The following is an 18,315-nucleotide window of genomic DNA, read 5'->3' on the forward strand; positions in this document are numbered from 1 at the left end:
GACATAAACCATAAATTTGAATTAATCGATAATAACGATTAATCGCCCAGCTCTAACTGTGAGTGCTCTGAGCACCAGAGTGTGTGATTATAAATGATTATAAACACTAGAGAATGTGATTATAAATGATTATAAACACTAGAGAATGTGATTATAAATGATTATAAACACCAAAGAGTGTGATTATAAATGATTATAAACACCAGTGAGCGTGATTATAAATAATTATAAACACCAGAGAGCGTGATTATAAATGATTATAAACACCGGCGGAGAGCGTGATTATAAATGATTATAAACACCAAAGAGCGTGATTATAAATGATTATAAACACCAGAGAGCATGATTATAAATGATTATAAACACCAGAGAGCGTGATTATAAATGATTATAAACACCGGCGGAGAGCGTGATTATAAATGATTATAAACACCAAAGAGCGTGATTATAAATGATTATAAACACGGGTGGAGAGCGTGATTATAAATGATTATAAACACGGGTGGAGAGCGTGATTATAAATGATTATAAACACGGGTGGAGAGCGTGATTATAAATGATTATAAACACGGGTGGAGAGCGTGATTATAAATGATTATAAACACGGGTGGAGAGCGTGATTATAAATGATTATAAACACGGGTGGAGAGCGTGATTATAAATGATTATAAACACCAGAGAGCGTGATTATAAATGATTATAAACACCAGAGAGCGTGATTATAAATGATTATAAACACCAGAGAGCGTGATTATAAATGATTATAAACACCAGAGAGCGTGATTATAAATGATTATAAACACCAGAGAGCGTGATTATAAATGATTATAAACACCGAAGAGCGTGATTATAAATGATTATAAACACCAGTGAGCGTGATTATAAATGATTATAAACACCAGAGAGCGTGATTATAAATGATTATAAACACCGAAGAGCGTGATTATAAATGATTATAAACACCAGAGAGCGTGATTATAAATGATTATAAACACCAGAGAGCGTGATTATAAATGATTATAAACACCGGCGGAGAGCGTGATTATAAACACGGGTGGAGAGCGTGATTATAAATGATTATAAACACCAGAGAGCGTGATTATAAATGATTATAAACACCAGAGAGCGTGATTATAAATGATTATAAACACCAGAGAGCGTGATTATAAATGATTATAAACACCGGCGGAGAGCGTGATTATAAACACGGGTGGAGAGCGTGATTATAAATGATTATAAACACGGGTGGAGAGCGTGATTATAAATGATTATAAACACGGGTGGAGAGCGTGATTATAAATGATTATAAACACCGGCCGAGAGCGTGATTATAAATGATTATAAACACCGGCCGAGAGCGTGATTATAAATGATTATAAACACCAGAGAGCGTGATTATAAATGATTATAAACACCGGCCGAGAGCGTGATTATAAACACGGGTGGAGAGCGTGATTATAAATGATTATAAACACCAGAGAGCGTGATTATAAATGATTATAAACACCAGAGAGCGTGATTATAAATGATTATAAACACCGGCGGAGAGCGTGATTATAAACACGGGTGGAGAGCGTGATTATAAATGATTATAAACACGGGTGGAGAGCGTGATTATAAATGATTATAAACACGGGTGGAGAGCGTGATTATAAATGATTATAAACACCGGCCGAGAGCGTGATTATAAATGATTATAAACACCGGCCGAGAGCGTGATTATAAATGATTATAAACACCAGAGAGCGTGATTATAAATGATTATAAACACCGGCCGAGAGCGTGATTATAAACACGGGTGGAGAGCGTGATTATAAATGATTATAAACACCGGCCGAGAGCGTGATTATAAATGATTATAAACACCGGCCGAGAGCGTGATTATAAATGATTATAAACATCGGCCGAGAGCGTGATTATAAATGATTATAAACACCGGCCGAGAGCGTGATTATAAATGATTATAAACACCGGCCGAGAGCGTGATTATAAATGATTTATAAATTCAGTATTATAAAGTCAGTGTAAGGAATATTCCTTTGGTTTGCTTACATAAGTTACAAAACAATAAAAAACAAGTGTTACAGGTGTTGTTTTTTATAAATATGGAGTGAAAAAATAAGGATGGTCAAGGCTTGGTGTCGCAGGAAATTTGTATTTTTTTAATTATTTATTTATTTATTTGTATTTATTTATTTATTGTAAAACCATTTACGTTCATATTAATGGCTTAAAAAAGCAAATATACAAATTACCACAAATAATAGGAATTACTTAATTAAGACAAACAGCCTCTTGGTGGTCTCGTTGCCAAAGCTCGGGTTCAATTCCTGGACAGGGCGCTAACCCAGCCACCGAAGAGTTAACTCTTGGTGCCGGTCTCAAGCCCGGATTAAATGGGATGGTTGCGTCACAAACGCTTCAGATAACAAGGAAAATAAATATAAATGGAATATAAATGAAAATAAATTAAATAATATATACACAATTCCCCAAAATTTGCATCCGCAAATTATTCACAGACCCGCAAAATCCTCACAAAAGACTTTATGGCTAATTTTGCAGCAATTTATACATTTTTATGCTTTTTAATGCGAAATTATTATTATTAATAGTTTATTAATTTAGCAATATAAATATAAAAGTAAAATCAACAAAACATCAATATAAATATATATATATATATATATATATATATATATATATAAATATATATATATATATATATAATATAATATATATATATATATATATATATATATATATATATATATATATATATATATTTATATATATATATAATACATTATATATATATATATATATATATATATATATATATATATATATATACACACTATATTGCCAAAAGTATTCGCTCACCTGCCTTGACTCGCATATGAACTTAAGTGACATCCCATTCCTAATCCATAGGGTTCAATATGACGTCGGTCCACCCTTTGCAGCTATAACAGCTTCAACTCTTCTGGGAAGGCTGTCCACAAGGTTTAGGAGTGTGTTTATGGGAATTTTTGACCATTCTTCCAGAAGCGCATTTGTGAGGTCACACACTGATGTTGGACGAGAAGGCCTGGCTCTCAGTCTCCGCTCTAATTCATCCCAAAGGTGTTCTATCGGGTTGAGGTCAGGACTCTGTGCAGGCCAATCAAGTTCATCCACACCAGACTCCTGGACCTTGCTTTGGTCACTGGTGCACAGTCATGTTGGAAGAGGAAGGGGCCAGCTCCAAACTGTTCCCACAAAGTTGGGAGCATGGAATTGTCCAAAATGTCTTGGTATGCTGAAGCATTCAGAGTTCCTTTCACTGGAACTAAGGGGCCAAGCCCAGCTCCTGAAAAACAACCCCACACCATAATCCCCCCTCCACCAAACTTTACACTTGGCACAATGCAGTCAGACAAGTACCGTTCTCCTGGCAACCGCCAAACCCAGACTCGTCCATCAGATTGCCAGATGGAGAAGCGCGATTCGTCACTCCAGAGAACGCGTCTCCACTGCTCTAGAGTCCAGTGGCGGCGTGCTTTACACCACTGCATCCGACGCTTTGCATTGCACTTGGTGATGTATGGCTTGGATGCAGCTGCTCGGCCATGGAAACCCATTCCATGAAGCTCTCTGCGCACTGTTCTTGAGCTAATCTGAAGGCCACATGAAGTTTGGAGGTCTGTAGCGATTGACTCTGCAGAAAGTTGGCGACCTCTTCGCACTATGCTCCTCAGCATCCGCTGACCCCGCTCCGTCAATTTACGTGGCCTACCACTTCGTGGCTGAGTTGCTGTCGTTCCCAAACACTTCCACGTTCTTATAATACAGCTGACAGTTGACTGTGGAATATTTAGGAGCGAGGAAATTTCACGACTGGATTTGTTGCACAGGTGGCATCCTATCACAGTTCCACGCTGGAATTCACTGAGCTCCTGAGAGCGACCCATTCTTTCACAAATGTTTGTAAAAACAGTCTGCATGCCTAGGTGCTTGATTTTATACACCTGTGGCCATGGAAGTGATTGGAACACCTGATTCTGATTATTTGGATGGGTGAGCGAATACTTTTGGCAATATAGAGTGTGTGTGTGTGTGTGTATGTATATGTATATATATATATATATATTAATCATTTGTGTGTCAAGTCATAAAGACGCCACCCTACTTTGCCTTGACCTCTGAGTTGATTCATTGATTCCAAAGCTTTGAAAACTGACAATGCTTTGGAGTCGATTCCACACTCAACGCAAAAAATCAACGTTTTCGTTAGTGAGACAACTAGCAGGAATTTACTTAGCTTATCTCAGCAAACGAAATATATATTTTTAATAAATCGTATGTGTCTAGGTCCCGAGACGCCACCGTGCTTTACCTTGACCTTGGAGTTGATTCCAAAAAGAGTCGATTCACCGATTCCCAGGCTTTGAAAGGCTTTAGAGTTGATTCCACACACACACACTGATTCGCCTTGCGCATAGAAAAACCGTGAATTTAGCAGAGGTGTGTTTGTTAGCAAGGCAGTCAGGGATTTGTTTTTGTTTGTTTGTTTGAATGATGCAAGAGCCAGTAAAATAGAATCTAAATACAGAATCTCATCAGCTCACATGGGTTTAGATGCCATAATTAAAAATTCTCACTAATTATTCTTAAGTATATTAATATCATATCGCGAGTAGCGTCGTGTTATTGATTCTACCTCTGTGAGAGTTAGTGAGGTTAGTGATGACCAGATGGGTCATTAGTTGCGTCTTTAGCTCTGAAATTACATTTTTCACCACGAGAAAGCATGAGGAGGAGGAGGATGATTTGATGTAGTTAATTTTTCTTCACTAACATCATTTTCTTTTCGTCTTATGAGCGTCAAGTGAGTTTTGAGTGGCAGACGCTCCCAAAAATGCAACTGTAAATGGTTAAGATGTACAATGTGTCACTTTTTTTAACGTTAGTTAATTGCGATATAAGAGGAGATTATATAAGAGGAATTCCTGTTACTACATCATGTTCTATTTCTTTCATATTTATTTGTATCTTGAAGATGTAGCTGCAGAAGGCAGTATTGTGAAAAACAACACAACGTACATCCGCAGTACAAAGACACACTGTTGTACAAAGTGCAGTATCCCATATATTGTGTAGCGCCTCTTGGGGTTTCATGTTGGGCTGAGGTTTCCTGTGCACTCGTATTCTACTAGAGCGACAGAAGCCAAAATGATGTCAAAGGCAGCGACGGATGGCTTTCATTTCACTTACCGCTCCGGAGATCGCTCAGCTGTCGTTAGTTTTATTCTCTTTCAAACCAAAACCCACACAGGGCCAAGCATACCCGGGTACGAGCGTGACTCCTTCGGCGTCAGAACTGAGAAGACCGGTCATGCAGCAGAAGCTGGAGACGGGAGATAGTGCTGCACAGGAAATGTCTTCCCTCCTTTTACTTTCTCTGAATACTGTTGGTTAGTAAGAGGATGAAAGTGTAACACTGAATGTTTGGATTTGTCACCACAAGGTTGTGAGGTTGAAGCCCATCAGTGCCTCAGAGCCTCCAAATTACCTCAGTGTTGAATTCTGGGTTGTGATGTGACTGGTTGTTGATTGAGCTCTGATAGAAGCTCCAGCTCTACATCTCGTCAGGATGCTATCATAGTTTCTGTAGTAATGGTTGATTTACGGAAGGAGTCTCCAGTGTCAGAGTGTCATGGTTTCTGGTGAATAGAAAGTTGATTATGAAGTGACGTGATGAATTCATTTTAATAGTGGATGTACTAAACGCACATTCACATCCAGACACCTGTGTTTTGTCATCAGTTTCTCTTGTGAAGGTGTGGATTTAAGGTGTTTAGTCTGAACTTTTCAGAATAAACAGAGTTGGACTGGGTAGGTCAGAGGGTTGGACTGGGTAGGTCAGAGGGTTGGACTGGGTAGGTCAGAGGGTTGGACTGGATAGGTCAGAGGGTTGGACTGGGTAGAACAGAGGGTTGGAGTGGTAGGTCAGGGGGTTGGAGGGGGTAGAACGGGGGGTTGGACTGGGTAGGTCAGAGGGTTGGACTGGGTAGGTCAGAGGGTTTGTCTTAGGGTTGGACAAACCTGTCAGATCTACAGTCCTCAGTGCCATTCCAATATTTTTGAAGGACACCTATACAAACATATATTTTAGTTCAGGAAAGCATGTTATATCAGTTTGGCCATGTGAAGGATTCTCATAGGCTTCTGCTTAGGAACATGTCCTACAGCGGCGAGGTGTGTGTAGGAGGGAGTGTGTGTCTGACGTCCTGCAGGCCTCAGGGAGTGTTCATGTTGCTTCTCTCTCTCTGGAGTTAATCAGCTCTTTGTTACTGAGCAGCAATGTTGTTAAAGTTGCCTCCCAGTGTTCATTAATTTAATTAGTGTAGACTCAGTGTATGAGAGAGAGAGAGACTGACAGTGGGAGAGAGAGTAAATGAGAGACAGAGCAAGAGCAAATGAGAAACAGTGAGTGATTGAGAGAGAGAGAAAGAGGACTGAGACAACAGAGACTGACAGTAAGTGAGATGTTGAACTGAGAGAGAGACTGAATTGAGATCAAGAGAGAAAGTCTGAACTGAGCATGAGACTCTGACCAGAGAGGAGAGATTGTACCGAGATAGAGACTGAACAGAGAGAGAGAGACAGACTGTGAAAAGAGAGAAATGGGAAATGTCAGATGAGGAATTGCCCTCATCAGCACTGAACCCAAAGCAAACATACTCCACAGAGGAACACTGTGATGGCAGCCACGTTACGGCTATTAAACCAGAACACAGAAGTCTAAGACGATCCCCGATGTCTGCACGCGGTCAGGAAGACAGAGGGTTGATGGCGAGCGACACTGGACTCATCTTGGAGCAGCGGCGATAATCTTTATAAATAAGAAAGGAAGTCAGACCCGTCCATCAGTCCCATCTGCATCAGACTGCTAATTTGCTAATTTGTCCCCGTTCCTCTCTGTCCTAATGAATAGTAGACATGTCCAGGATCTGATCTTAGATCTGCTCTCAGGATCCTGACCAGTTCCTCAGAGACCTAGGATCAGTTGTAGTCCCCGGTTGCTCTGAGTAAAAGGAAATGGTGCAGTAGTTCAGATGTCTGATGAAGAAGCAGGGCACTTATGTTGAGGATTTGTGCAGAATACATTCTGCTGAATAAGGAGGCTTGTGTTTTAGCTGAATTGAGGAACTTTTTGAGGAACTAAAGAATTCTGAAGCATAGAATCTTCAAAGGCAAGATGATTCAAGTGATATATATATCTCCTGATCTTCTCATCATGGCACCTGTTAGTGGGTGGGATATATTAGGCAGCAAGTAAACATTTTGTCCTCAAAGTTGATGTGTTAGAAGCAGGAAAAATGGACAAGTGTAAGGATTTGAGCGAGTTTGACGAAGGGCCAAACTACAGCTCTTGTGGGGTGTTCCTGGTCTGCAGTGGTCAGTATCTATCAAAAGTGGTCCAAGGAAGGAACAGTGGTGAACCGGCGACAGGGTCTTGAGCGGCCAAGGCTCATTGATGGACGTGGGGAGTGAAGGCTGCCCCGTGTGATCCGATCCAACAGACGAGCTACTGTTGCTCAAACTGCTGAAGAAGTTAATGCTGGTTCTGATAGAAAAGGGTCAGAATACACAGTGCATGATGGGTCAGGGCAGATGTGGCAGCAAAAGGGGGACCAACACAATATTAGACAGGTGGTCATAATGTTATGCCTGATTTGTGGCTCTCTATATGAAGAGTTTATTTGCAAAAAACAATATTAAAAGTCTGTTTTTTGGCAAAAGCAGATTACTCCACATTTCATCTTTAAACAAAACCAAGTAATTGCTTTTGTAATTGCATTTAAGCGCAATATTTAACATTAAAGAGCAGTAAAAAAATAATGATAGCAATCTTTGTAATCTCCTCAGCTGACCATGTAGACGCCTGACAAACTCTGTTGTTGTGATTAAACACAATACAGGGAGCTTTTCCCTCACCACTGTAACCTGCTGCTTTAGCAATGTTCCATGAAAAACTTTCAGCTTTTCTTTCCTTCAAAATTATCCATACTCCATCACTTAGTCCGGTTCAATGAAAGCAAGCATGTCTTTCCGAAGTGACCAGCAGCCTGGTCAGCTGACCTGAATACTGCGCGCTGATTGGCTAAAATAGACTTATCGGTTTTTGCTCACAAACATCATGGGCTCTTGTCACCTTTTGCAGTAAAACGTGAACTTGTGATGCCCAGAAAGTGGACAATACCAGCTGTTTTGACAAAACGTGTTTAGGGTTCAGATCGTGCGATATGTGGAGAATAACTCACCACTGTCAGGTTTATATATATATATATATATATATACACACACATACATACACAGAGAGAGCGTGTGTGTATATGTATATATAATATAATATATAATATATATCTTTTCTCTCTCTCTCTCATCCTCTTTCTTTCTTTTCTCTCTCTCTCTCTCTCTCTCTCTCTCTCTCTCTCAGAGGATAACTGATCTGTGCTGGACATGGACACACACATCACACACGCACAAAAAAAGAAATGAACTGTGCTGGACATAGTCAGTCACACACACACACACACACACTAAATTGTCCTGTTTGCATGCACATGCCACTTTACATTTATATATTTATAGTAATCCTGTTTACATGTCGCTTTAATATCTGCCTATCAGCACTGTATACACTGTTCTTTGCACATTGTCGGCCTATATGTTTTTTGTCTGCACTGTCTTGTCTTGTTTTGTCTTGTCTTCCTGTGCACTTCAGTTGTATGTCTAGTTCTTAAAGATTGCACCTTAAGTATAGTTTAATTTATTTTTTTTTTATCTCTGTCATATCTCTGTTTGTCTGCGTCACTGTACTTTGTCTGTGTTCTGTGTAGCACCTCTGGTCTAGGAGGAACGTTGTTTCACTTCACTGTGTACTGCATCTGCTGTATATGGTTGAAGTGACAATAAAGCTTCTTTGACTTGATTTTGACTTCTCTCTCTCTCTCTCTGTCATGTGGCATGGTGTGCTTCGATTTACCGCTTTATTTACTTCCTCTGTCTTGCCGCTCAAAACTCGTAACACGTGCTAACTAAATTGAATTGCTGTGCATGAGAAAAACAGTAGTTCCTCAAACATGCACAGCATTATAGTGTCACTTGCCCTAGATCTTTAACAGGAAGTTGTAAATAAATAAATTTATATAAATATATATAAAATATAAATAAACAGCAGGGCCTGTGATTCAGGAACCAAGACTGGCTTCTGTCTTGCAGAAAAAACGAGAAAAGCTCCAGTAAAGTATCACAGTGTGACTTATGTATCTGGAGGTATCGTGTATTTGGTTCTGTGACGAGGTTCCCTGCTAGATCTTACACCCATGTATCTCCGCCGTGAGCCGGAGGAGGGCCAGACTTCATTATCCGGCCACATGTCGGCCACATCTGGTGTGCGACAGGCTAATTTATAGCCTCATCTCACATGTCTGTATGACTCACTCCACATTAACACTGTGACCCAGAAGAGCGTGATGTGGAGCCTGATGAGTTCATTCAAGTCCGTTACGCAACAGCGCTTTATACCGCCGCTGTGCCTTTGATGATGATGATGATGATGATGATGATGATGGCGCTCTGGAAAAAGATGGATGCGTGTCATCTTCGGTTTGGCCTTGGAGAGATAAACAAACATGTCAGAAGAGGGATATAGCTTCCAGGCATCAGTGCTGGAAATGTGTGCTGACACGGCCATCACTGGAACATTAGGAGATAACTGTTTAGGAATATAGACACTTCAAAGACACAGCAAAGAAGGACTGAATGTGTGAGAAATACTTCATAGTGTGCTTGAATTCTCGAATCTGATTGGTCAGAACCTGTGTGTTATTTCGGTATAACAACACATCTCAGAGCTATAACACCAGCTCCCTGTCTGTTACTGTTTCTATAGCAACAGCTCCTATACAAGGACTAGTATCTCTCTCTCTTTTTCTCTCTCTCTCTCTCTCTCTCTCTCTCTCTTCATTCTCTCTGTCTCTCTCTCTCTCTCTCTTCATTCTCTCTGTCTCTCTCTCTCTCTCTCTCATTTCTTTCTTTTTTCTTTCTTTCTTTTTTTCTTCTCTCTCTGTTTTTTTTTCTTCTTTCTTTCTCTCTTTCTTTTTATTTTTTCTTTTTTCTCTCACTCACATTCTCTTTTCTTTTTTTCTTTTTTCTTACTCTTTTCTTTTTTCCTTCTCTCTCTCTCTCTCTCTCTCTCTCTCTCTCTCCTCTGCTTCTTTCTTTCTTTCTTTTCTCTCTCTTGCTTGCTCTCTCTCTCTCTCTCTCTCTCTCTCTCTCTCTCTCTCTCTCTCTCTCTGTCTTTCTATTGATTCTACTGGTAAATATCCCCAAAATATACAGTGTTGTTTAGTTACACTGCAAGTTTGGAACACTGCCTCTGAGTTATTTTCAGTTCAGCTTTTACTCACTTCCTCCGTGTTTTTCATACCTGCCTCTCCTTTAATCTGTGTCCTGATTGGTCAGGAGGGTGAACAGTGCTGGATGATACTCAGAACATGAAGAAAACAAAACCAGCAGATGGAAACGTATCAAATAATAGATAAATAAAAGTAATGGATACTACCTAAAAATCATCCTTTATTTATGTAAATTTGTTCTTGTTGTTTTTTAGGTGTCCGTTAAGACGTTTCATTTTTGGAGTGGACAGCTTTGATGCAGAACGGGTGAGAGCACATTTCTTCTTTACCTTTATTTTAGCTAATCTTTATGGAGTCCGATTTCACTCCGTAGATCATGTGACTCACGTTTAGTCACGTTCGGGAGACCTCGCCGTCTTCCATCCATCATGGGAGTGGCACCGCAGGGCATCGGGTCCGGTTTTCAAGTCCCGGGTCACATCTCTCCGGAGCTGTAAGAATAATGTCATGTTGGACAGATGTTACAGCTGTGTGAGGTTTCTGAGGGCTGCTTTGACATTTAAGACGACGACCCACAAACCTCCAGAAAACAAGAAAACAACCTCCCACCCCACCCCTTAACCATCCACCCACAGAGTTACCTGTGAGGGGCTGCTTCTGTTTTGGGGCTTTGTTGATTCTCCCTCAAATTTCCTTTTCACTTTCATTTCCTTTGCGTTCTTACTTCTTCTTCTTTCTTTTTTTTTTTTACCAAGCCATCGTGTGGTTCTGCTGAAGGTTACGGAAGAGCCAGAGCTATTATAATGTATGAACTGTTGCCACGGAGACACGGGGGACATCTGAACACTACATGTTTGTGCACTGCTTGTCCAGTGCAAGCAGACCAAATAACCTGGAAGAAAAGACACTTTACTTCTCCATCATCTCCATCATCCTTGTTGTCTTACTCATTGCTATCTTTAGTCTTCATCGACTAACTTTACTTTTCTACTAGTCTTTGTTGTTTATGTATTTTTTTTGTCATTGCATTCGTCACCATCTTCACCTTCATCATCTTCATTGTCTTCTTTACATCCTTCATATTTGTTGTCGCTTTCATCCTCTTTATTTTTCTCGTCCTCTGCATCGTCTTCATCTCCTCCTTCATCTTTGTTTCTGTCCTCGTCTCCGTCTTCGTGATCTTCTTTGGCACGTTCTTCTTCTTCTTTATCTTCTCTGTCCATTGTCCTCATTTCATCGTTGTCGTCTTTGTAATCATCTTATTCTTTTATATACCATATGGGGGGAAAAATAAATGTAGACGTGTAGAGTTTATCAGCCTCTCACGCTGTTTTAGAGACGTTTTATCCCACTCTTCTGTACTGCACTGCTTCAGTTCATTGATGTTTGAGCGCATTCGCTGTCTCTACACATCCTGCTGCAGCGTCTCAATGGGGCTTTCATCAGATGTTGATTTGTTAGGTGCTCGGGATCTTTGTTCTGTTTCATGACCCTGCTTAAGCTGCTGGACATGTGGCTTCGAAATATATTTCAAGAATATATGATATAAAGTGGTTGTGGTTTCCATGACTACAGGTTTTCCAGATCATATGGCAAAACAAGTCCAAATCCACACTGCTCCTTCACCATGCCTCTACAGCTGGTTGGAGGTCTATGTGGTGATACATTGTTTGATTTTCCCCCTGAACATGGTGCTGTACATGATGGATGGATGAACTTCTCCAGCTTGGTCTCATCAATCCAAAATACACTATATTGCCAAAAGTTTTGGGACACCCCTCCAAATCATTGAATTGTTGTTTTTCAGGGGTTGGGCTCGGCATCCTAGGTCCATTGACAGGAACTCTTAATGCTTCAGCTTCATACCAAGACATTTTGGACAGTTTCATGCTCCCAATAGTTTGGCGATGACCCCTTCCTGTTCCAACATGACTGCACACCAGTGCACAAAGCAAGGTCCATAAAGACATGGATGAGTGAGTTTGGTGTGGAGGAACTTGACTGGCCTGCACAGAGTCCTGACCTCAACCTGATAGAACACCTTTGGGATGAATTAGAGCGGAGACTGAGAGCCAGACCTTCTCGTCCAGCATCAGTCCCCAAATGTGCTTCTAGAGGAACGGTCAAAAATTCCCATAAACACACTCCTAAACCTTGTGGAAAGCCTTCCCAGAAGAGTTGAAGCTGTTATAGCTGTAAGGGGCAGGACAACTCCATATTACATTCATGTGCATGTAAAGCCAGAAGTCCCAAAACTTCTGGCATTATAGTGTATATTCTGGAGCATTATTATAGTTTGTCCAGATCAAATTTTCCAAACCTTGTCTTGCCAGGGACTTTTTCCTAGCCGCCTATCCTTGAAAGCCGGGTCACATGACGCAGCTCTTGGGGTCTGAGGAGCATTAGATGGTCTAAACTTGGACTGAATTTGCTGTGGAGATCAGCAGCTGTCTTGAAGGCTCTTTATTTGTAAACAGTCCTTCTCACTATAAAATGCTGGATTTCAAATTGTTCGTAGCCTGCTCCAGAACACCAAATTTCCATAGGTCATTTTACAGTAGTGGTCACACTTCATGATGATGAATTAATCTTGTTTATGTAAACACTAAGTGAATGCAGACATAGGAAAGGTGTACTTATTTTTTCCTCTCAACTTCCTCATGAATATTGGTTTAATACAAGATGTAATGATTTGTCACTTAAAATTTCCAGACATTCACAAGGACCATAAAACTGGTTCTGAATTGCAGGACTTTCTTCTCTCCCCCCTCAATGTACGCTGGAGAAAAAGAAACAAACTTCTCTCTCGTCTTTTAGTCAGTCCTGCTTGCGTACTTCCTGACAAATTGGTTTCTGCGGACACTTTTGTGCCAGATCAGATTTTCTCTCTCTGATCTTTTGCAATAATTCACTGAAAGGGAAACAGTATATGGTGTGAAAGACATCTGCTTTGATGGCGGTTTACTTTCACTTTGTGAGAGCTCTGTTTAGAGGAACAATGACCTGTGAATCGAATCGAATCCTAAAGTGTTAGGTCTGAGAGTGGGGAGAGTGTGGGCTCTGTGTTTTGGTAAATAACAATGGTGGAGCTGCTAAATATTACACCCATACACTGTAGCACTCGCACTGGGCTCATAGCTTGTTATTTTCTTACAATTAACAAAAGAGAAATAAGTTTTTTAATTAAGTTGTCTTTATTTGTCACATACGTTACTGCACAGTGAAATTCTTTCTTTGCATATCCCGTCCTTGTGGGTTGGGGTCGGAGTGCAGGGTCAGCCATGATACAGTGCCCCTAGAGCAGGGTGGGTTGGGGGCTTTGCAGTGGCAGCTTGGCAGTGCTGGGACTTTAACCCTGATATTCCGGGCAATGACACAGAGATTTAACCACTTGAGCAACCACGGCCCCCAAATAAAAGTGTGGGTAATTAGTAGGGTGTTTAAGGCAAGTTAAATGAAATCAGAATAATTAAAGCATGTTTAATCGTACAGTGTTCTGGGAAACTTGGCCCCAGATAATATCAATACTTTAACTGTCAATATTTCAACTTATATCTATATTCTGTCCACATTGGTCCACCCATCGTACTGTACATTTTACCATCACAGTTCAGATTATTCCAGTCTTATTCTATTCTAATTGTTGTTTATTTTTATTCTATTTTTACAGACATGTTTGCTCTGTCTGTGTGTCCTGTTGTGATCACTAACAAAAGTTCTAATGTTTTACAAACGATCGCTGATCCATCTGCTTTCCTTCGTGTCCTCTCTCCGTTCTCAGTGCTGAAGACAGTCCAAGATGACGGAAGAGGTGATCGTTATTGCCAAGTTCGATTACATGGCCCAGCAGGACCAGGAGCTGGACATCAAGAAGAACGAGCGCCTCTGGCTGCTGGATGACTCAAAGTCGTGGTGGCGCGTCCGCAACGCTACCAACAAAACCGGTTTCGTCCCGTCCAACTACGTGGAGCGGAAAAACAGCGCCCGGAAAGGCTCGATCGTCAAGAACCTCAAAGACACTCTAGGTAAAGCAAGCCGTGGCGCATAATGACACACAGAGCCGAGAGAGACGAGCCCGGACACGACACTTCAGTGAGGGCTCACTCGGCTCGTTCCTACGCTTTGCGCTGTCGCATGTAGGTCAGCTCCCCCTCTTAGACCTCGCTTCTCATGTAGTACTTCAGTGCTTTTGTTTTCACCACCACATGTGTACTAGGCGAAGGAAGAAAAAAACGCACGCATGCACAGGAAGAGGTCTTCTGCTATAGCTGCAGAGAAAAGTCACACTTGATCACAACTTGTAAAGATATAACTGTGTAGAAGAGCTGCAGGTGTAGAGTGGTGTGGAACTGGAGCCTTACGTTCATTATCCTGGTAAGAAACACATCTGCTGCGTTTAAATATAGTAAACTAGTGACATATGGTGGGCATAATGACTTTATTTGCCTTTAAAAATCTTCTGAGAGATTTGGTGGCTGAAAGCGAGCACTTAATCAGAAACGGGGGCTGCTCGGTGGAATTAAACGCCTCTAAAAGCTGAGAGATAGGAGTGAAATAAATATGTAAACTATTATTAACCATTCTTTTACAATATTCAAATTATTTTTGATTATTATTATTATTACTGGGATCAGACAAGCATGCCTAATTAAGAGCGTCCATCAAGAGTGCGCTTGTTTACTGGCGTGTTTATTTTCTCTTTCCTGATTCTTTGGTATTTTTTTCATTCATCATACCAGCAGACCTAACTAGGACACCCAGTGTCGTCTTTTTTTTTGTTTGGTTGGTTTTTTTTTTGCTCCGATTTGTTTATTTATTTTGTTTATTTTGTTCTGTTTTCAGCATTTGTTTATTTTTGTTAACTTAGATTTTGTTTCCTTTATTTTTAACATTTTTTTAAAGGTTTGCTTGTTTATTTTTCTTCTGTTGTTTTGTGTTCACCTGTTTTGATTGTATTTGTTTTGTATTCCTCTAATTTTTTATTTATTTATTTTTGTTTGCATTCTCTTCTGAAGCTGTTTGTTTGTTTTTGCTTGTTTCATTTTCTCCTGAAGCAAAAAAAAAAAGCAAGACGGTGCGCATCAGGAGAAAAAGAAACAAACAACAAATAAGCTTCATGAGGAAAAAAGAAACAAAAAAACAAAACAAGAAATGTTAGAGGTTTACATTTTGTTTTTATTTATTTATTTATTTATTTATTTATTTATTTAGAAGTTTTGTGTTTTATTTCTGTGTTAGTTTATTTGTTTAGTTATTTTTTCCCCACTCCTGAAGCCTGGACATTCAATTGCATCATGTTTCAGAGACTCATGATTTGGTCTGATGCTTCTCTACTACAGCTCAGGCCACTAGGGCTTCGACTGAACATTTTATCTCTGAAGAAGTTCTTCTGTATGCGAGCAGGATGAAGATTTGTAGAAGAGGTTTTTATAATTGGACAAATTTCAATCCACTTAGCTGTATAATGCATTAATGATGCCCCTGGGATCAGTAAAATAGCCATCGGGCCTCAGTCGTGTTTTATAGCTGGAGCTCAGACAGTTTTCTCCATCAGGTCTTTGGATTTATATTTACGGCATTGAGAAAAACGTACATCTTTTATATATCCGCATGTGCGCTATGCATTTCATTTGAATTGTTTTATTATAATTATTGATTTTATTTATATATTTATATATATTATATATATAATATATTATAATAAATTATATATATATATATATATATATATATATATGCGTGTGTGTATGTGTGTAAAAATTTACTATTTTATTTAGTAGCTAATTTCTACTCAAATAATAATTTTATATCATAATATGATAAAAATAATTAGAAAAATACACAGTATATGTAATATTTAAATGTCATGAATAACAATAGTATATGTACAAATTAAAAGTCTTATTATTTTTATTTTATTTTTTAAATATAGTGAGAAATTATCTTTACATTCGGTTTGTGGACATCTTTACCAGTCATAATTACTTGATAAATTGCTTCTACCACTATGTAAATAATTAGAAAAATAAAATATAATCATAAAAAATAACTATTATGGTGCTTTCAGTTAATTTACACATTAATATTAATATTAATGAATATTAGTAGTAATTTAGGACATTTTGTCATTTCTAATTATTAAAGCTTTATATTAATTAATATTTTAAAGAATTTCCTTCAGGCTTAATGAAGTTCTATCTTATCTTGCTTTCTCAGTGCTGCTTAAACATTTTTCCACTTTAAGTTAGATGATGATCTAACTTAAATAATAGTATAGTTATAGTATTATTAATAATAATAGTATCGATAACGTTTCTGTTCAAGTTTTTAATTCAGATTTACAGACTTGACTTGTTGTTCACATTTATAGCCGTTCTGTCAGCCCGTCTCAGCTCTGCGGGAGGTCCGGAGTCGAATTATAACAAGGTGGAACTTGAGTGTTTTAGTTGTGTGTGTTTGAGTGTGTGTGTGTGTGTTTGCTCAGACGGTCATACACACCATATAGGAAAGAGCACCTTTATAAAAACACCACCATCCCAAATAAACCTGCATGTATTTAGATACTCAGGCTGAAACCTCCGCCTCAACACTTCACCTCATGTAGCTATATTTGTTCTGTTGTGTTTAGTTTTCATGAATTTTGTCAATGCAGCATTGCCAGAAACTGCTCATTGCATAATATCAGAGTTTCCAACAGAACTGAGACAACCACTTTACTGTTCTGCTTTTGAGTAATTGCTCTGGTTCTGCTTTTTTCCCCGAACCACATAAACATAAAAAACATTACACATAGCCTTCCAGAGTTGGTCTGAAGGTGTAGAAGACACACAGGTGAAATTACACAAATATCAAGATTTTTTTAAAATTTAGAATAATAAACTAATCTGTTATATATTTAATAAATAAAGAATAACACAATGAGCCAAGCTGTTATACTGATTACACAGCCCAGGGTGGAAGAGAATTGCATTAGTGTTGCATAACAGCATGAGCTGGAGTGTGTTGTTCCACTTATACCACAGCAAACACCATCAATTAATATATTAATTACACCGATCAGGCATATCATTATGACTGGTGAAGAGAATAAGACTGATGATCTCCTCATCATGGCACCTGTTAGTGGGTGGGATATATTAGGCAGCAAGTGAACATTTTGTCCTCAAAGTCGATGTTAGAAGCAGGAAAAATGGACAAGTGTAAGGATTTGAGTGAGTTTGACGAAGGGACAAATTGTGATGGCTAGACCACTGGATCAGAGCATCTCCAAAACTGCAGCTCTTGTGGGGTGTTCCTGGTCTGCAGTGGTCAGTATCTATCAAAAGTGGTCCAAGGAAGGAACAGTGGTGAACCAGTGACAGGGTCATGGGCGGTCAAGGCTCATTGATGCACGTGGGGAGTGAAGGCTGGCCCGTGTGATCCGATCCAACAGACGAGCTACTGTTGCTCAAATAGCTGAAGAAGTTCATGCTGATTCTGATAGAAAGTGGTCAGTATACACAATGCAGGACTGGTCAGGGCTGTTTTGGCAGCAAAAGTGGGACCAACACAATATTTGGTCATAATGTTATGCCTGATCGGTGTATAGATAGATTTAACGTTACGGGACGTCTGAGAGACGAGTTTAGTTCGGTTTATCACTTGTGCTACAGCCTCATTTTCTAACGTGAATGAGAGAAAAATCATTTTAGAGAGAAACCGGAAAGAGCTCTGTAATGTTACAAAGCGCATAAATGTTTCATAAATAATATAAAATCCTCACCACATACATGATTATACTTTTTTTTTTGGTTAAACAGGGTTTTTTTTAATATATGTATGTGTTTATTGTTAGTGTTATTATTAGATAGTGTGAAGCATCTGACGTATATATTTCCTGTGTGTGAGCTGTTGCTATAGAAACAGT

At 39.3% G+C, this 18,315-nt stretch overlaps 1 protein-coding gene across 2 annotated transcripts in view; it reads left to right on the forward strand.

Moving 5' to 3' along the window:
• Positions 1 to 18,315, forward strand: part of nck1b (NCK adaptor protein 1b) — a 66,728-nt gene that overhangs the window by 32,181 nt on the left and 16,232 nt on the right. For both annotated transcript variants that reach the window (XM_058388272.1, XM_058388281.1), the window contains exons 2-3: positions 10,664 to 10,715; positions 14,191 to 14,434. In XM_058388272.1, the coding sequence (XP_058244255.1) occupies positions 14,209 to 14,434 (226 nt within the window). In that variant the 5' untranslated portion in view covers positions 10,664 to 10,715; positions 14,191 to 14,208. The remainder of the gene's footprint in view (positions 1 to 10,663; positions 10,716 to 14,190; positions 14,435 to 18,315) is intronic.

Source organism: Hemibagrus wyckioides, linkage group LG01, assembly GCF_019097595.1.
Source record: "Hemibagrus wyckioides isolate EC202008001 linkage group LG01, SWU_Hwy_1.0, whole genome shotgun sequence".
NCBI lineage: Eukaryota > Metazoa > Chordata > Actinopteri > Siluriformes > Bagridae > Hemibagrus > Hemibagrus wyckioides.